General features: G+C 36.4%; 1 protein-coding gene across 2 annotated transcripts in view; it reads right to left on the bottom strand.

Annotated features, from left to right (window-relative positions):
• anxa6 (annexin A6) overlaps nt 1-21,274 on the bottom strand; it is a 57,167-nt gene that overhangs the window by 1,184 nt on the left and 34,709 nt on the right. Inside the window, exons 17-24 of one of the 2 annotated variants that reach the window (XM_036576891.1) lie at nt 21,005-21,118; nt 19,070-19,160; nt 13,472-13,551; nt 13,328-13,381; nt 12,807-12,900; nt 10,451-10,546; nt 10,261-10,319; nt 2,202-2,339 (exon numbers count right to left, since the gene is read on the bottom strand). In XM_036576891.1, the coding sequence (XP_036432784.1) occupies nt 2,202-2,339; nt 10,261-10,319; nt 10,451-10,546; nt 12,807-12,900; nt 13,328-13,381; nt 13,472-13,551; nt 19,070-19,160; nt 21,005-21,118 (726 nt within the window). The remainder of the gene's footprint in view (nt 1-2,201; nt 2,340-10,260; nt 10,320-10,450; nt 10,547-12,806; nt 12,901-13,327; nt 13,382-13,471; nt 13,552-19,069; nt 19,161-21,004; nt 21,119-21,274) is intronic. The other variant, XM_036576892.1, reaches the window with a different exon arrangement.

Raw genomic sequence — 21,274 nt, 5'->3', positions numbered from 1 at the left:
TTTGTGAAAATAACACATCCTCTACAGGCAACATATATATTTCTGCACATTTATATACAAAATTCCTGCTGAGTTTAACATTATTGGGGGACAATAATAAACTACAAAAGCGCATTTTCTAATTTCAGGTTTTTTGCTAATCTGTTAAACTGAATATGTGAAGCAAATAAACAGAAATTGTGTCGTATTTTGTGTGTTTTCTTTGTAGAGGTTGTGTTAACTTATTTTTACATAGAAAATCAACAAAACATATAATTAGTCCAAACGTTCACATACGACTGTGTCGTTGACGAAAAGCTTGTATCTCCAAAGCGATACATTTGGATTGTTTCTATTGATCCATTCATCATGAAATTTTAAAACACTGTAAAGACCAACCTGCATTTAAATTATACAAGAACAAAATGACAAAAGTCAAGTGTGCTGATGATGGAATTCAACATGCCCATCTGATGGCTGGAGGTGTCCAGGAGGAATCAGGAACTAAACCATGTATTTCACACCAGTTCACAAGATCAAGTACTTTTTTAAAAAAACATTCTTGTTACTTTTCACCGTCTTTGTGTTTATTTTCATTCACTCTGATCAAGTCTGGTGTTTTTACAAGCAGAAACACACTTATAGCCAAGAGGAATGTTTTCAATAATGTGCTTAGATGCCTTGTACACAGTACTGCACACAGAACTGTGCAAAAGTTTAGACACCAGAGAAAATTAGAGCTAAAAAGCACATATCCGTTCAGTGAGTGTTTATTTGCTTAGGAAAAAAAGCACTAACATTACAACAAAGGCAAATAATATTAATACAATAAGTAGAGATTGTATGTAGGTCGATATGTTTGTTTAACCACTCCCAAAACTCTCCTCGAGGAAGCAACAGTATTAACTGTAGTTATCGTCCAACACCAGGTTATCTAATCTATAACAAATCAAATGTTTCAGGGCTTCCAGGAATAATGGAACCAAACTTTGTTCTTCACACGAGCTCACAAGATCAGCCTTTTTAAAAACATACTTGATACTTTTTACTGCATCTGTGTTTACTTGCACTTCTATATCTATCTATATTGTTTATTTGCAACTCTTCATGATAAATTAACCTGTCCTTTGCACTTAACCCATATTAATAATCAGCAACATTAATAATTATATCTTTTTTATATGCAATGCAGTGTTGGTTATATATTAACCCTTAAAAAGTTTGGAATCACTTGTTATGCAAATTTTTTTACAATGATAACTTCCAGAATGTAGACTAGACACCAATGGCACTTTTTGTTTTTTTTTCAATTTTTTGAGGGACAAGAATGTATAAAATACCAAACTATTTTCAGGTTTTCTGCCTAGAAATTCGATCACTACCTTTAAATAACGCGACATTTTGGATAGTAATTCTATTATAAATTAATCTTGATGCTATGCATCTTTCTCAGAATCATCTACAGCTCTGTTCGCCATTTTGGATGATGACATTTCGCAACTATGTTTTGGTTTACAACTTTAAATCTTCCTACGGATTATTTGAAACCTGTGCAGCGCATAAACGTGCGTGGTTCGTAAGTTAGACGCCTGTTATGTAAAAGCATCCACCGGCTGACTGTAGTGTGAGATTTACAGCTGGTCCTCCACAGACTTGTTTACAGAAAAACTAAATAAACTTCTTTATCGTTGTGGCATCTTTGCAGCGACTGTCAACCACGATGCACAATGAGCTCTTGCACCTGCAACTTTGAGTGTTCTTCATAGACTTTTACGCAGCCTTGAAACGGTCTTGAAACTGTGTGCCGTTTCACACTATTGTACCACAACCCATTGGTGTCAAACATTAAAGAAAAGAAAAAACATTCAGCATAGATTGCGTGAAGGTTATTATTTATCTTCAAAGGGGGTTTTGATGGTAGAGCCAGTATAGACCTGTTATAGAGCACTTCCTGTCACAATGCTCCACACCAGTCAAACACTGAGCAGAGAGAGAGGAAGTCAAGTGCACTGGGGAAATTCCTGAACAGCTGAGCTGAGCATGTACACCGCAGAAACCTGTTGAGCTCTCCGTTCCCCTCCACCCCAACCAAAAAGAGGATGTGCGCTCTTAGTGAGACACCACAGGGTACAGGACGTTCACACACACAGCCGCTTCATTCATACATAAGCCGCACGGGCCACTGGCCCCTGCCAACGAGAGACGAGAAGAGGAACACTTACGACAAGAGTCTCTACCTGGATGAATTCGTGCAGGGAGGCGTCGTGCGTCTCCTTGAATTCTTTGCGGATGTTGAAGAGGTCGATCTCCGAGCGGGACACCATGATGCGGATCAGGGCTCTGTCATCAGTACCCAGGCCCTGCAGAGAAAACAGAACCACATGCAAAACCACTGCGCTTAGCAAACGCTCGTCACAGAGCTGAGGACCCCCCAAAACATCACACATACACCCGCCCCATGACCTTTATAGACCACAGCTACAACATCCTGTCTAGCATAAAAAAGTACTGCGGGTATTAATTTAGAACACTGGGTCCCCAAAACTGGTGCTTTTTAAGGTTAGCGCTAAAGTTTGTATTAAGAGTTAGTACTAATAGATAAGCCCAAAAGTACTAGTGTTAGCACTAAAAGGTAATACTAATAAATTGTCCTAAAGTTAGTCATAAGTCATAGTCATAGTCATAGTACACTAACAAGTCATAGTTTTAAAGTCAGTGCTAAGTGTTAGTACTAAAACATTAATGTTAGTACTAACAGATAGTACCAAAGTGCTAAAGGTACAACCAAGAGTTCATACTAAAACACCAATGGAAGTACTAACAGATAGTACCAAAGTGCTAAAGGTACAACTAAGAGTTCATACTAAAACACTAATGTTAGTACTAACAGATAGTACCAAAGTGCTAAAGGTACAACTAAGAGTTCATACTAAAACACCAATGTTAGTACTAACAGTACCAAAGTGCTTAAGGTACAACTAAGAGTTCATGCTAAAACACTAATGTTAGTACTAACAGTACCAAAGTGCTTAAGGTACAACTAAGAGTTCATGCTAAAACACCAACATTAGTACTAACAGATAGTACCAAAGTGCTTAAGGTACAACTAAGAGTTCATGCTAAAACACCAACGTTAGTACTAACAGATAGTACCAAAGTGTTAAAGGTACAACTAAGAGTTCTACACTAAGAGTTCTACACTAACATTAGTACTAACAGATAGTACCAAAGTGCTAAAGGTACAACTAAGAGTTCATACTAAAACACTAATGTTAGTACTAACAAATAGTACTAAAGTGCTAAAGGTACAACTAAGAGTTCATATTAAAACACTAATGTTAGTACTACAGATAGAACTAAAGTGCTAAAGTACAACTAAGAGTCATACTAAAACACCAAGGTAGTACTAACAGATAAAACAAAGTACTAAAGGTACAACTAGAGTTCATGCTAAAACACCAATGTTAGGACTAACAGATAGTACCAAAGTGCTAAAGGTACAACTAAGAGTTCATACTAAAACACCATGGTGCTAAAGGTACAACTAAGAGTTCATACTAAAACACCATGTTAGTACTAACAGTACCAAGTGCTTAAGGTACAACTAAGAGTTCATGCTAAAACACTAATGTTAGTACTAACAGTACCAAGTGCTTAATGGTACAACTAAGAGTTCATGCTACACACACCAACATTAGTACTGACAGATAGTACCAAGTGCTTAAGGTACAACTAAGAGTTCATGCTAAAACACCAACGTTAGTACTAACAGATAGTACCAAAGTGTTAAAGGTACAACTAAGAGTTCTACACTAAGAGTTCTACACTAACATTAGTACTAACAGATAGTACCAAAGTGCTAAAGGTACAACTAAGAGTTCATACTAAAACACTAATGTTAGTACTAACAAATAGTACTAAAGTGCTAAAGGTACAACTAAGAGTTCATATTAAAACACTAATGTTAGTACTAACAGATAGAACTAAAGTGCTAAAGGTACAACTAAGAGTTCATACTAAAACACCAATGGTAGTACTAACAGATAAAACCAAAGTACTAAAGGTACAACTAAGAGTTCATGCTAAAACACCAATGTTAGGACTAACAGATAGTACCAAAGTGCTAAAGGTACAACTAAGAGTTCATACTAAAACACCAATGGTAGTACTAGCAGTACCAAAGTGCTAAAGAACAACTAGGAATTCATACTAACACACCAATGTTAGTACTAACAGATAGTACTAAAGTGTTAAAGGTACAACTAGGAGTTCACACTAAAACACTAATGTTAGTACTAACAGATAGTACTAAAGTGCTAAAGGTACAACTAGGAGTTCAAACTAAAACACTAAAATTTGTACTAACAGATAGTACTAAAGTGTTAAAGGTACAACTAAGAGTTCACACTAAAACACTAATGTTAGTACTAACAGATAGTACCAAAGTGCTAAAGGTACAACTAAGAGTTCAAACTAAGAGTTCTACACTAACGTTAGTACTAACAGATAGTACCAAAGTGCTAAAGGTACAACTAAGAGTTCAAACTAAAACACTAAAGTTTGTACTAACAGACAGTACCAAAGTGCTAAAGGTACAACTAAGAGCTCATCCTAAAACACCAACGTTAGTACTAATAGATAGTACCAAAATGCTAAAGGTACAACTAAGAGTTTATTCTAAAACACTAATGTTAGTACTAACAGATAGTACCAAAGTGCTAAAGGTACAACTAAGCGTTCATACTAAAACACCAACGTTAGTACTAACAGATAGTACCAAAGTGCTAAAGGTACAACTAAGAGTTCATGCTAAAACACTAATGTTAGTACTAACAAATAGTACCAATGTGCTTAAGGTACAACTAAGAGTTCTACACTAACATTAGTACTAACAGATAGTATCGAAGCGCTAAAGGTACAACTAAGAGTTCATACTAAAACACTAATGTTAGTACTAACAGATAGTACCAAATTACTAAAGGTGTAACTAAGAGTTCTACACTAAGAGTTCTACACTAACATTAGTACCAACAGATAGTACCAAAGTGCTAAAGGTATAACTAAGAGTTCAAACTAAAACACTAAAATTTGTACTAACAGATAGTACTAAAGTGCTAAAGGTACAACTAAGAGTTCATCCTAAAACACCAATGTTAGTACTAACAGATAGTACCAAAGTGCTGAAGGTACAACTAAGAGTTTATTCTAAAACACTAATGTTAGTACTAACAGATAGTACCAAAGTGCTAAAGGTACAACTAAGAGTTCATACTAACACACCAACGTTAGTACTAACAGACAGTACCAAAGCGCTAAAGGTACAACTAAGAGTTCATGCTAAAACAATAATGTTAGTACTGACAGATAGTACCAAAGTACTAAAGGTACAACTAAGAGTTCTACACTAAGAGTTCTACACTAACATTAGTACTAACAGATAGTACCAAAGTGCTAAAGGTACAACTAAGAGTTCATACTAAAACACTAATGTTAGTACTAACAGATAGTACCAAAGTGCTAAAGGTACAACTAAGAGTTCATGCTAAAACACCAACGTTAGTACTAACAGATAGTAACAAAGTATTAAAGGTACAACTAAGAGTTCTACACTAAGAGTTCTACACTAACATTAGTACTAACAGATAGTACTGAAGTGCTAAAGGTACAACTAAGAGTTCATACTAAAACACCAATGTTAGTACTGACAGATAGTACTAAAGTGCTAAAGGTACAATTAAGAGTTCATATTAAAACACCAATGTTAGTACTAACAGATAGTACTAAAGTGCTAAAGGTACAACTAAGAGTTCAAACTAAGAGTTCTACACTAACATTAGTACCAACAGATAGTACCAAAGTGCTAAAGGTACAACTAAGAGTTCAAACTAAAACACTAAAGTTTGTACTAACAGACAGTACCAAAGTGCTAAAGGTACAACTAAGAGCTCATACTAAAACACTAATGTTAGTACTAACAGATAGGACCAAAGTGCTAAAGGTACAACTAAGAGTTCATGCTAAAACACCAACGTTAGTACTAACAGATAGTACCAAAATGCTAAAGGTACAACTAAGAGTTTATTCTAAAACACTAATGTTAGTACTAACAGATAGTACCAAAGTGCTAAAGGTACAACTAAGAGTTCATACTAAAACACCAACGTTAGCACTACCAGATAGTACCAAAGTGCTAAAGGTACAACTAAGAGTTCATGCTAAAACACTAATGTTATTACTAACAAATAGTACCAATGTGCTTAAGGTACAACTAAGAGTTCTACACTAACATTAGTACTAACAGATAGTACCGAAGCGCTAAAGGTACAACTAAGAGTTCATACTAAAACACTAATGTTAGTACTAACAGATAGTACTAAAGTGCTAAAGGTACAACTAAGAGTTCATACTAAAACACTAATGTTAGTACTAACAGATAGTACCAAAGTACTAAAGGTGTAACTAAGAGTTAATGCTAAAACACCAACGTTAGTACTAACAGATAGTACTAAAGTGCTAAAGGTACAACTAAGAGTTCTACACTAAGAGTTCTACACTAACATTAGTACCAACAGATAGTACCAAAGTGCTAAAGGTATAACTAAGAGTTCAAACTAAAACACTAAAATTTGTACTAACAGATAGTACTAAAGTGCTAAAGGTACAACTAAGAGTTCATACTAAAACACTAATGTTAGTACTAACAGATAGTACTAAAGTGCTAAAGGTACAACTAAGAGTTCATACTAACACACCAACGTTAGTACTAACAGACAGTACCAAAGCGCTAAAGGTACAACTAAGAGTTCATGCTAAAACAATAATGTTAGTACTGACAGATAGTACCAAAGTGCTAAAGGTACAACTAAGAGTTCATACTAAAACACCAACGTTAGTACTAACAGATAGTAACAAAGTATTAAAGGTACAACTAAGAGTTCTACACTAAGAGTTCTACACTAACATTAGTACTAACAGATAGTACTGAAGTGCTAAAGGTACAACTAAGAGTTCATACTAAAACACCAATGTTAGTACTGATAGATAGTACTAAAGTGCTAAAGGTACAATTAAGAGTTCATACTAAAACACTAATGTTAGTACTAACAGATAGTACCAAAGTGCTTAAGGTACAACTAAGAGTTCATATTAAAACACCAATGTTAGTACTAACAGATAGTACTAAAGTGCTAAAGGTACAACTAAGAGTTCAAACTAAGAGTTCTACACTAACATTAGTACCAACAGATAGTACCAAAGTGCTAAAGGTACAACTAAGAGTTCAAACTAAAACACTAAAGTTTGTACTAACAGACAGTACCAAAGTGCTAAAGGTACAACTAAGAGCTCATACTAAAACACTAATGTTAGTACCAACAGATAGTACCAAAGTGCTAAAGGTACAACTAAGAGTTCAAACTAAAACACTAAAGTTTGTACTAACAGATAGTACCAAAATGCTAAAGGTACAACTAAGAGTTTATTCTAAAACACTAATGTTAGTACTAACAGATAGTACCAAAGTGCTAAAGGTACAACTAAGCGTTCATACTAAAACACCAACGTTAGCACTACCAGATAGTACCAAAGTGCTAAAGGTACAACTAAGAGTTCATGCTAAAACACTAATGTTATTACTAACAAATAGTACCAATGTGCTTAAGGTACAACTAAGAGTTCTACACTAACATTAGTACTAACAGATAGTACCGAAGCGCTAAAGGTACAACTAAGAGTTCATACTAAAACACTAATGTTAGTACTAACAGATAGTACCAAAGTACTAAAGGTGTAACTAAGAGTTAATGCTAAAACACCAACGTTAGTACTAACAGATAGTACTAAAGTGCTAAAGGTACAACTAAGAGTTCTACACTAAGAGTTCTACACTAACATTAGTACTAACAGATAGTACTGAAGTGCTAAAGGTACAACTAAGAGTTCATACTAAAACACTAATGTTAGTACTAACAGATAGTACTAAAGTGCTAAAGGTACAACTAAGAGTTCAAACTAAAACACTAATGTTAGTACTAACAGATAGTACCAAAGTGCTAAAGGTACAACTAAGAGTTCATATTAAAACACTAATGTTAGTACTAACAGATAGTACCAAAGTGCTAAAGGTACAACTAAGAGTTCAAACTAAAACACTAATGTTAGTACCAACAGATAGTACCAAAGTGCTAAAGGTACAACTAAGAGTTCATATTAAAACACTAATGGTAGTACTAACAGATAGTACCAAAGCGCTAAAGGTACAACTAAGAGTTCATACTAAAACACCAATGTTAGTACTAACAGTACCAAATTGTTAAAGGTACAACTAAGAGTTCATGCTAAAACACTAATGTTAGTACTAACAAGTAATACTAAAGTGCTAAAATTAGTGATAGGGGTTAGTACTTAAACCCTTATGTTAGGTCTAATAAGTAGTACTGAAGTGCAAAAGTTAGTACTAAGGGTTAGTACTAACACATTAAGGTTAGCAATGAGTAACCCGTGTAAGGTTGTACTAAAGTGGTAAGGTTTGCAATAAAGGTTAGCACCCTTGTGATAAAGTTAGTGCTTAGAGTTAGTATTAAAGTGCTAAAGTTAGTACTAAGGGTTGGTACTAAAATGCGAATGTTTTTGCTAACAAATGGTACTAAAGTGCTAAAGTTAGTACTAAGGGTTTACACTGAAATGTTAATATTAACACAAATAGATAGCGCTAGCAAGTTAGTGCTACGGGTTAGTACCCTTGTAAGGCTGATTACTAAATTGGTAGGATTAGCAATTATGATTAGCACCCTTTTGATAAAGTTAGTACTAAGAGTTGGTATTTAACTGCTGTTGTCATTAAAGCTGCACTGTGCAAGACTTTTTTTGTTACAAGTGTAAGAAGGTCCAACTTGATGTTTAGGTCTCAAATACAAGATCAACATTATACTGATGAATGACAGACATTTAAAGGGTTAAGTGCTAAAGTTAGTGCTAAGGGTTAGTACTAAAACACTATGGTTAGCAATAAGGGTCAGTGCATGTGTAATAACGTTAGTACTAATGGCTAAAGTCTTAGAACTAAAGTGTACAAATAGATAATACTAACATATAAGTCCTAAAACTACTAAAGTGTTAGTATTAGTATATAATGCTAATAGATAAGTCATGATATTAGTCACACATGTTCCTAATAGTCCTGAAATGAATACTTAAGTAAAGTGCTTAAATTAGTACTAAGGGCTAGTACTACAAAGTTAATACCGAGGCTTTGTAATAAAGTTATACTTGGGTTATTAAGGATATTCAGGTTAAAATACACTAAGAGTTAGAACTTAAGTGCTTTATGCTAAATAATACTAATCCTAAAACTAGAACTAACAGTTCTAATTGTTAATGTTAGTACTAACAGATAATACTAAGTACTAAAATGGGTATAGTACTTAACTTAGCAGTTAGGAATAGTACTAAAAACCACTAGTAATAACGTGTGAAAGTTAGTACTTAGGATTAGTAAGAAAGAGCTAAACTTATAAAAAAAAAACTGTACTAAAAGCGCAAGAAGTTCCTAAGTACTAAAATGCCAAATTTAGTACTTAACGTTAGTTATAAAGTACTAAATGTAAGTACATAGGGTTAGTACTAAAGTTCTGTAGTAAGAACTCACTAAACTAAACACTATAGTGCTAATCAGGTATTACTAGGTACTAAGCACTAAAAGTACTAAAAGTGCTTAATGTTAGTACTTAACATTAGTTATAAGATACTAACCCTAGTAAGATCTTACTAAACTAAACACTAAAGTGCAAAAAGGTATTACTAGGTACTAAGTACTAAAAGTACTAAAAGTGCTTAACGTTAGTACTTAACGTTAGTTACAAGATACTAACCCTAGTAAGAACGTACTAAACCAGACACTAATGTGTAAATAAAGTATTATTTGGCACTAAGTACTACAAGTATTAAAAGTGCTTAGCGTTAGTACTTAAGGTTAGTTATAAGATACTAACCCTCGGTACTCACTATGATGTAAGAATTTAGGGTTAGTACCAAAGTGCTGTAGTAAGTTCTTAGTGTTAGTACTAAAGTGCTAATGTTAGTACTTAAACTTAGTACTCAAGTGCAAAAGTTAGTCCTTAGACTTAGTACTAAAGTGCTAAATTTGCTACCAAGGGCTCTGTTGTTCCACTCGTCCTTGTTTCACAAGCCTTAAACAATATGCTGTCATTTTACTAGCAGACCTCACTGACTCCTGCCCTAATGGCACTTTAACTACTTGCTTAGCAGTGAATAAGGGTGTACCTTCATGGCTTTGTACAGGCGGTCCGCAAAGTAAGAGGGTTGGTTCTTCACACTCCTCACTGAAACAAACACGTAGTCGCTGTAAAATAATGACCTTTGCAACACTTAAATCCAGAGCTGTTAAAATGAGAAAAGAGGATGTCCTGCTTTTCAGTAGGTCTACCACTGTATAGACTGAAAGGGTTCTTACCAATAGCAAGCATGACATTTTTGACATCTCCAGACATCTCCTTCTTGATGATCAGCTCAATGTCCTTATTGGTGCACCTGACGAACTCCTGGAACACTGCAGGGAAAATACCAAGAGTCAGCTGCTGCATTTTAGTGCTTATATATCATTGTCGTATTAACGTAGCATCTGTGTTGGGACACATTCACATACATCTAAAATGGTAACTTTACAGAAGGAAAAACATTCTTAACTTTTAATAGAGGTTAATGCAATTTATTCAAACTAATTTTGGAGTAATTTGTTTTGTATTAGTCCATTCATCATTTAACATTAAAGCTAGCTGACTGTTTAAAAATTATTAAATACAAAAATAACAAAAAAGGGAATATGTCATTAAAGCTGCACTATGTAAGACTTTTTTTGTTAGAGGTGAAAGAAGGTCCGGCTCGATGTTCAGGTCTCAAATGCAAAATCAATGAAGCTATATGACAGAAGTGGACTAGAAGGAGGAAGTTTGAGAACAAACTGTAAGTTGGCTTGACAAAACCGTTGCTATAGAATCCCTGATAGTTGCTAGGTTTTTGCTACAACGTTGCTATAGTATCACTGGTGATTCCTAAGATGTTGCTATGCCATTGTTATGTTATCCAAGGTGGTTACTGAGGTGTAGCTATGCTGTTGTTACTTCTGGTGGTTGCTAAGGTGTTGCTAGTCCATCGCTGATATCCAAGGTGGTTGCTAAGGTGTTGCTAGGCCGTTGCAATGTTATCCAAGGTGGTTGCTAATGTGTTGCCAGGCCATTGCTATGCTATCCCAGGTGGTTGCTGAAGTGTTGCTAGCCTGTTGCTATGCTATCCAAGATGGTTGCTAAGCTGCTGCTATGTTATCCAAGACAGCTGCTAATGTGTAGCTAGACCGTAGCTGCGGTATCCCAGGTGGTTGCTAAGGTGTTGCTAGGCCATGTTGCTATGGTATCACAGGTGATTGGTAAGGTGTTACTAGGCCACTGCTATGTTTTTCAAGGTGGTTGCTAAGGTGTAGCTACGCTGTTGTTACTTCTGGTGTTTGCTAAGGTGTTGCTAGGCCATTGCTATCTTATCATAAGTCGTTGCTAACTTTTCACTAGGCCACTGCTATGAAATCCTTGGTGGTTGCTAAGGTGTTGCTAGATCATTGCTGTGGTATCCCAGATGATTGCCAAGGTGTTGCTGGGCCATGTTGTTATGGTATCCTAAGTGGTTGCTAAGGTGTTGCTAGGCCATTGCTATGTTATCATGAGTGGTTGCTAAAATGTCACTAGGCCATTGCTATGATATCCTTGGTGGTTGCTAAGGTGTTGCTAGATCATTGCTGTGGTACCCCAGATGATTGCTAAGGTGTTGCTAGGCCTTTGCAATGTTATCCTAAGTGGTTGCTAAGGTGTTGCTAGGCCATTGTAATGTTATCCTAAGTGGTTGCTAAGGTGTTGCTAGGCCATTGCTATGTGGTTTGTAAGGTGTTGCTAGGCCATCGCTAGCGTATCTCAGGTGGTTGCTAAGGTGATGCTAGAACATTGGTATGGTATCCCAGGTAGTTGCTAAGGTAAAGTTTAGTACTAAATTTCTAAAATTATTACCAAGAGTTAGTGCTAAACTTTATTTATAAATGTTTTTATAACTTTAGTACTTAAAATTTGTAATAAAGCGATAATGTTGTAAAAAGTTTATATTAAAAACTTTTTTCTGAGCTAACAAAAATCATGTGTAAACAAACACTGTAAGAAAAACATTTGAAAAGCTGCATTCAGCCCCAAAGGCTCAAGCGCACTATTCCTGTATGCGCTCTATGATCTTGCAGAGTTCCGTTGTTCTAGCTTGAAAACCGTGACTTATGAAAACGGTACTGAAAAAGGGAAAAATCGTAATAAAAAGAAAAAGATAATGAAGAACAGTTCATTGTTTTTGTCAAGCCAGCTTAATAATTCACTCACATCTTTGCACATGTTGTTCACCAAGTTTGGAGATCTCTTTGAATGCTATTTGAATTGGCTCATTCACCAACTCATTCACTTAGAAAAAGGAGTCTGAAGCAATGTTGCAAAATATCTTCCCGCATGTTTTGTGCAATTCCGTGATTACGTAAACATTTCCACCAGACAGGTCTCCAAGTTTTTAAATCTCACATAGTGCAGCTTTAAAGGCAAAAGCACTGAGCATTTGGTGATAGCATAAACAGTAAATGGCCAATCAAATGGACATCAAGTACGATGAAGTCTCAAAGTGTATTCTTTCATGAAGGCTACTGCTGATCCTGATTAGTACTCTGGTCATTGTACTAGTTGTGTACAGCAGTTAAACACTAAACTGAGCAGTGAGTGGTTCTGCGTATGTGCTACCTCTCCTCAGGTGAGGGAAACTCCGCGTGCACAGAATACTCATGAACTTATCCACCATCTCATCAGAGTCAGCGTTGCATGCGTCACCAAGGGCCTGAAAAAGAGAAGAGACGCAGTCTTGACTTATGATTCCCTTTTCTTAAGGGCATTACTGTGTAATGCTTGTGATTCGTGGCCTAACTGGAATCTTTTTAAAGGGTGCTAATATTCCTAATAATAAATGAAAGCTATTAGAGGCTGTTTCCATTATGCAATTGACGTCATGTGATCTGATCCCACTAGCAGTTTACTCATTATGAATGTTAGCTTTCTGAGTGAGGAAGCCTCCGATTAAACACCAAGTTCCTTTTTTTAAAGCTAAACTTAGAATAATGTGAAGTTGCACCTAAAATTAGCTCAGTCCCCCGAGAACCCACTTTCACAATACACATCTTCGGCCTTTAGCAACAGCAAAAACAACACCGTCCAGCCGCAACAGACTATATTAGGAAACTCTGTGCTGTCAGTGACTCCTCACTTACTTGGGCATCTTGCACCGCTCTGTCCGAGTCAGCAGGGCCTTCTTCACGACCTCCCTGAGGCACACAGCCAGTATGAGTTAGCAGCCTGCTCATAAAACATTTTCAACACAACCTAAAAGTAGCCAAAACTGAGTAACGGCCTACCTGCGCCAGGGAAACCAGGATCCGACAGAAGTGTCCTGAGGTGTCTGAGTGAATGGCATCCTCCAGGCTTTTCTTATAGGCTGGGGGGGAAATTACAGATATTAACTTCCATTTAAAGGTCATTTAATGTGGTAGATCTGGTATAGGTTTCTTAAAACAAAGAGTTTGTAAACATGGTCAAAATCTGAAAACGTGCCCTGTCTAAGTAAAAAAACTGCCCCTTTGAATTCAATGCTTTTGTGTTGTCACAAAAAAAAATCCCTCACGTACAGTTGTATCACACGTTTTGTTGATTTTCTGAATAAAGTTAACACGTCCTCTACAGGGAACACAATTAATTATGACATTTTTAGCTAATTTTAGTGCACAATTTCTATTTACTTGCTAAGATTAACATATTGTAAAATAATAAAACATAAACAATAATGTGCCGTACCTTTCGCACAGGCCACATTTTATGCTTTATGTTGTTAAATTAACCCAATGTACAGTAAATGTGCATTAAAATGTGCAGTAATGTGTGTGTTCTCTGTGGAGGATGCATTTTCACTTAGAAAAACAATGAAATGTCATTTGACCAGGGGCGCCTAAACATTTGCACACAACTGTATAGCCACCTATTCAACCCTAGTCCTGCTGAATTTATTAGTACTGCTTTTTGAATGAGGTAAAACACAGGACAGCCAATCTGAACAGAGGACATTTACATACCGTTGCTGTCCAGAGAAAAACAAGTACCTCCAAAATAGTAACTTTACAGGAGAAGGCAAAAACACTCTTAAGTTTCAGTGTAAGTCAATGTTAAAAGATTTTATTCCAAGGGATTTTAGAGCATTTCTATTGGTCCATGCATCATGAAATTTTAACACAATGTAAAGGACAACTAGTGTGTTGAAATGATGTAGAAAACTAAAAAATCTCTTTGTCGCTGCTCTGATTGCCACTGGTTTGCATTTGAAAGTCATGATAATGAAGGAAAAGCATGGAAGAAAAATGCAGAACATCTTGGGGGCAGTAAACATGCTATTTTACCTTTATTTAATGTGACAGCAAAACTTACAATGAAAATAAAAATGTAAACTTATGTTTTTTATTCTTTCATAAACGTTCTTAATGTGTATCAGTCGCAGCAAGTTAGCTCGCTCATTCTCACCAGCAAGCAAGCTAACAGAGCAAGTAACCTTAAAGCACCGCATGAGTTAAATTTGGTTCCCATTCAAAACGTAACAAAAAAAAATCAAACATTTTCCCTCCAAATCTTCACTGTCATTGTATAAATTCAGATATTTGTAATATTAGGTAAAAGAGGTAAAAGATCATCTCTAACTTCAATGTTGTAAACATGCTCGCCATTCGTGATGAAGACTACTCTATTAAAGGCCAGGCGATGCGGCCAAAAATGCTATCACAATAAAAATTTTATATCAGTCGACGTTGATAATTGTCTCAATAAATGTAAAATCATTTATTGCTTCTAGTTTGAAGGCTGATTTTTGCTCCTGAGTGAAAGCTGAAAAAACAGAAGGTTAATTTACACTAATCTTTATGATCAGAACATGACAAACACTTTCCAAACAGTGGAACCTTTCACAAATCTGTCATGAGATGGTGGGAGAAAGTTTCCCAGGTTAGCTGTTTTTGCCAGCTGGTCAAAGCAGCGCTCTCATACGCACAGCATGAGTGCGATTTTTGTAATATTCACAACTTTAAAAGAAAACAGATTATTTTTAGCTTTCTGGTGACAAATCCTAGGCTATCTGGTTACTGGTGTTAAACTCAACAACGTCAGCTTAGTAAGAACTGTAAACATTAGCTGACTCAGTAGGTCAGTGATGGATCACACCGCCTTACTGCCATCACTCCCACCACATCCATGTCAGAGTATATCACAGTGTTCAGACACCAGCCAGCAGACGTCTGGATTCCTCTGTGTCATCGTACCTAAAAGGAGGACGTTGTTTGTCTGATGTGAGAGAATCACACTGCAGTTAATGCCACCGTTTCCATCTTTTTTGGGAGGTTTTGTTTTAAATCACAGTAGTTCACTACAGTTACGTCAATTCGCTGTGCTGTGGAGTGACAGAGCGTTGCTTCAAGTTAGCCCCCTGCTAAAAACAGCTAGCCTGGGAAGCTAGCATCCCCCCCCCTCATATGCCACACATACTAGTTTACTTTCGTTTAATTCAGGGCTGTAACTTGCATGAACCCACTTCTTTCTTTCACTTTTATTGCTTGGGAATGAACTAAAATTAACCCACAGACCGCTGTAGTTGTGAGAAGCAGACGTGATTTAATGCTGCTAAAGCTTGTTAGGATGTTAGGAAAGAGGTCAGTTCACTGTAGGACTGCATAGTTACGCCACTTAACTTGTCACTCGCACTTGGTCACAGGAGAACAGATCACTGATCGCTCCACTCAGACAGTGAAGGTATAACCTCATATTTTAGACATTTATGTTTAAGTATATTCGGCGACCTATTTAATCCCCATCCCCTCCCTCCTCGAGTCATAATAAAAAACTCAGAAGTGCGTCCTCTCGTGGCGACAGCAGAGTAGTGTTGCTTTTCTTACAGTACAAAATGCCACCAGGGCTGCTGCTAAAAGTGTGAGAATGGTCTATTATATCAAACATTTATCGAACACTTCTTATATTTATATCGAGGAAAGTTTCACCGCGATAATTACTGTTATCGTTTTATCGCCCAGCCCTAACTCGACTCTTGCCTGCTTGGCTGAATGCAAGGCGGCCTCATTTGCATGAAATAGAAATCTGCAGAACTTTCTCGTCTCAGATTTCGGTGAGGAAGATTACATTGTGCCATAACTGTCAGGCACTGTGTGGATCATTAAAGTAAAATGAAGGAAAAGAACAGAAGAAAAAGAAAAACCATATGTAAAAATGTTTTTATTTTAATAAAACAACAAAAAAGTAATTCATAGACCTCAGAGGAAATTTAAAAAACAAGGTAAATATAGGATATGGGCCATTTAGGATCATGTTACATTACAGTGCTTTTGGGAAAGAGGTCCCTGGTCAGGTGTCTGTACAGTCCAGACAGGGTTTAAATTACACTGAGCATTAAATTACGTTAGAGATATGAGTTTTGGGCTGAACTCAATGTGTATCTGGTTTAATTAGAAGTATATTTGTTAAAGCTTAACAGCACAGTGAGTGAGTCTCACTAATAGCAGTGTACATGTGCAATCAGCACGCACTGCTGCTGCCCTCTGGAGGACATTATTAGTACAACAGGACACAAATAAGGTCCTTCAGGACAATAAACCAAAGGAAGGTAGTCATCTAGGTGAGATTTTAGATTTAAACAGCCATTCAGCAGATTAGATTTAGACCTATCATTTGACCAGGAGAGAAAATAAGGGGTAGGGGACGTCTTACCCTGGAGGGATTCCTCCCCCAACTTACCCTGCATAGTGCAGAGGGCCTGAATCAGACTGAGTTTAGAGATTTCTCTGCTCCTACACACCTGATTCAACTCATTAGCTGATAAGCAGGTTTGGTAGGTGTGATAGAGCAGGGAAATCGCCAAACTGTGCTCCAGAACCTCCAGAACCCAAACTGGGTTCTCTTAATACAGGGCTTGGGAAGGTAATGTTATGAGGCAGTGTCTTATTGATGATCCACTATTGTACAGGCTGGTTCAAAAAAAAGTTGAAAGAATCTTCCTTTTTCCTCTGTTTTCCTTGATTGTGTCTGATCTGTTGCTCCTAAACACACTAGATAGGGTGGCATAGTTGAGTCGTGGATCTACAGCTACCAGATCAAAGTTCATTCAAATATTGGGACGCAGCTCTAGTTAAACAGCACATAGGAAGCGTTGCAGTGAGTGTGCCAACAAACATCAAACTCAAGCTCATTTTAAACTCTACTGATAGAGATTTAATATAATAAAGCCTTGAACACTGTCTAGTGGATTTATCTCTTCACAAGCTCACTCTTGTTCAGCTAAAAGGTACAAGGGGAAGTAGGTTATGCTGTGACTAAGCTAGTAAAATTAAGGTTAGAGGTGCCAGACGATTAGCCCAGGTCTGTTTCTCTTTACTCCCCTTTCAGTGTAAGTTTCAGGCCATGTGTGATCTGATAGGGATTTTAATGGGGCTTAATAAAGTACAGTAAAGTAACACAGTAATAATGTTCTTAGCTTGCTAATTAGCTAGCGAAGCAATCTTTGCTAAAAGGCTGCCTACAGTAAATTACGCCAGTATCTGAGTGAAATATGTCAAAATCTAGTTTAACTGAGTGGAACATGCCAAGGAGTGAGTGAAATTAACCGTGTGAAATACACCAGTAACTGAGTGAAATACGCCACTAACTGAGTGAAATTTGCCAGTGGCTAAGTGAAATATGCCACTAACTGAGTGAAATATGCCACTAACTGAGTGAAATACGCCACTAACTGAGTGAAATATGCCAGTAAATTAGTGAAGTATACCAGTAACTTTGTTAAATATGCCTGTAACTAGGTAAAATAAGCCAGTGGTTGAGTGAGATATGCCAGTAACTAAGTGGCATATGCCACTAAGTGAAATATGCCAGTGGCTGAGAGAAATAAGTCAGTAACTGAGTTAAATATACCAGTGGCTGAGAGAAATAAGTCAGTAACTGAGTTAAATATACCAGTGGCTGAGTGAAATAAGTCAGTAAGTAAGTTAAATATACCAGTGGCTGAGTGAAATAAGTCAGTAACTGAGTTAAATATACCAGTGGCTGAGTGAAATACATTAGTAACTGAGTTAAATATACCAGTGGCTGAGTGAAATACATTAGTAACTGAGTTAAATATACCAGTGGCTGAGTGAAATAAGTCAGTAAGTAAGTTAAATATACCAGTGGCTGAGAGAAATAAGTCAGTAACTGAGTTAAATATACCAGTGGCTGAGTGAAATAAGTCAGTAACTAAGTTAAATATACCAGTGGCTGAGAGAAATAAGTCAGTAAGTAAGTTAAATATACCAGTGGCTGAGAGAAATAAGTCAGTAACTGAGTAATAACCAGTGAAATACATAGTAGCTGAGGGCTGAGTGAAATACATTAGTAACTGAGTTAAATATACCAGTGGCTAAGAGAAATACATTAGTAACTGAGTGAAATATACCAGTGGCTGAGTGAAATACATTAGTAACTGAGTTAAATATACCAGTGGCTGAGTGAAATACATTAGTAACTGAGTTAAATATACCAGTGGCTGAGAGAAATACATTAGTAACTGAGTGAAATATACCAGTGGCTGAGTGAAATACATTAGTAACTGAGTAAAATATACCAGGGTTGGTTAAGATACATCTAATTTTCATTTAATTAAATTTTAAGCATGACGAGTCTGAAAAACCACAATAAACATCAATCTCATTTAGTTGTTGCGTTGTATGTGAGTATTTGTAGCATGTTAACATACAATGAACCCACAATAAGCAAATATGGCGGAACGATCCATAATGCAGCACGACAGGATGTCATTCCCAAGCTGTACAGGGTGTATAATGCTTTGACCAGTGTAAGGACTAAAGAGTCATTCTGGAGCCCACTTCTTTCACAGCTACCTTTCTTCCTGCTCTGGACAGACTGTGGTCAGAGCTTACCTGTCTGATAAGCCTCACACATGGCCTGGATCTCCTGGTTGCTCCTGGTTACCAGAATCTCAATTAGAGCATGTTCATCTGTTCCAGCTCCCTGTGGAGATACACACAGCAGAGTTACACTGACGCAGGTAAACCTCAAATCAGAAGCTTACACTGTGTGAAAAACAACATATTCTGTCTCTAAATAGACACATCAGTGTGTTCAGGTGGAGACGACACATTTTGAGATCCTTTTAACACTAAATGTACTGAAATCTATCTATATTTAGTTATGAATGACACATTTTGGGTGATTTTTAACACAGAATGCATTAAATCAGAAAGAAATGTGACACAAAAAGTGTTAAAACTGGTAACACAAGTTAGTGTGCTGCTATTTAACACATCACTTTATAGAGTATAGATTTCGCTAGAGCTGAATCCAATAGAACTGAGAGTGTAGTCAAATAAGCTGACCACTGAAACATTCTCTGGACTGAGTAGACCGGAGGTTTACAATGCAGTTCTGGAAGGTCAGTCTGTATTTTGGTTCTCTTTCATCTTTTAAAATGCCTTAGCAAGGTAACCAAGTTCTAGAAACCACGTAAAGTCAAACCATCTAATAACGTTTCTGAAAGAAATTCCTCTCATAAACAACTATTCAGTATGACATAGGTATTTTCTGTCTGCTGTCACTTCTTATTTGCTTGCTCAGTTTAGTTTTTAACACTGAAGATTAGACTGGAATGTCTGTAAACAAATGGCGCATCACCCATGCTCTACTTCTGACAGGTCACTGCCTCTTCCACCATTTAGAGCAGAGGTTTAACCACAGCAGCAGGTCCACCCAGTGGCTAGGGACTGCCAGAGATAGCACTGGAAACTCCAGTCAGCAAGTTTCCAAGGATTTTTAAATCCCAACAGCTTCATATACAGCACCTACAGGTGCATGAATGTATCTGGCTGCATTTGTATCTCACTGTATAACAAAAAAGATCTTGGGAAATCAGCAAGATGGTTTCTAAGTGAATAACAGGTGGTTAAGTGCAGCAGTTAAATATATTCATTCATGAAATGTGGCAGTTCCATGAAACTACTAATTAAATTTACACATGATAACAGTCATGCACAAAAGTTTTGGTCAAATTTCATGTTTTGTTCTTTGCTGAAGTGAAAATAAAGCACCCACTGCAGAGAACATACTTACATATATCATTTATCTGCAAATTTAATGCACAATTTTGGATTTAACTTACTGGAAAAAAACAAAACATAACATACAAACGTACCATAACTTTTGCATGGGTCACTTTTTTGACTAACTTTGTCTTAAAATGTGCAGAAATGTGTTCTCTGCAGATGTTTTAATTTATTTTTTTTACTTCAAAACATAATTTTATGTATTTTTAAGTTTTTCACAGGACTGAATAAGTCTAGCTATTAATCTTACTTGATGTCAGTGTTTTCAGGTATATATTTCTCTGATGAGTATTGAATCATTACCCATGAGCACTGTTATTCTTATTATTTCTGTATGGATAATATGTATGTTGAGCTTTAGCTCTATTTTGCTTGTTTTAAACTCTTAAAATCCCAGGCTTATTATATCCTAAGGCTTATTATTCAGTAATCACAGTACTGTGTACAGTACTTAATAACTGTAATTATAATTTTAATACTTATGATAATAATTACTAATAATTCATATGATTTTTTTTTGTGTCAGGAAAAAGCAGAAAACATCCATTTCACAGAAAATCACACAGAAGTTTCAACAACTAAATAAAATATCAAATTAGTTTTTTGTCAGTATTTAGTTTCACGCTAGTCATTTAGAAAGTTAATTATTGGATTATTTTTATGGCCAGGTAGTCATGTGATTAATAAGTATTAGTCATTAATAAGTATTAAAGGAGCTTTGGTGTGCAGATGTTTATCTTTGTTCTTTCTGTGTACCTCCATGGCTTTCCTCATCATTTTGGCGTCAAATTCTGGTGGGGTCATCATCAGGCCCAGGATGAGACGGCACAGGTTCTTGGAAAGCTCTGACTTCAGATCTGCCATCAGGTCCTGCAGAGCAGTTAAGAAAGACTTCACTCCACTGTATTAGGATTAAGCAAAGGATAAACAGTTAAAGCCATAACAAAATGTAAAATGTACACATTGTTCCCCTTGATAGGTGTCTCAAGTTTGCTTCTTTAATTTTGCATTGGAGCTACAAGGCTA

Source organism: Colossoma macropomum, unplaced genomic scaffold (genome assembly GCF_904425465.1).
Source record: "Colossoma macropomum unplaced genomic scaffold, Colossoma_macropomum, whole genome shotgun sequence".
Classification (NCBI taxonomy): domain Eukaryota; kingdom Metazoa; phylum Chordata; class Actinopteri; order Characiformes; family Serrasalmidae; genus Colossoma; species Colossoma macropomum.
This window is presented reverse-complemented; position numbering and strand designations above follow the sequence as displayed.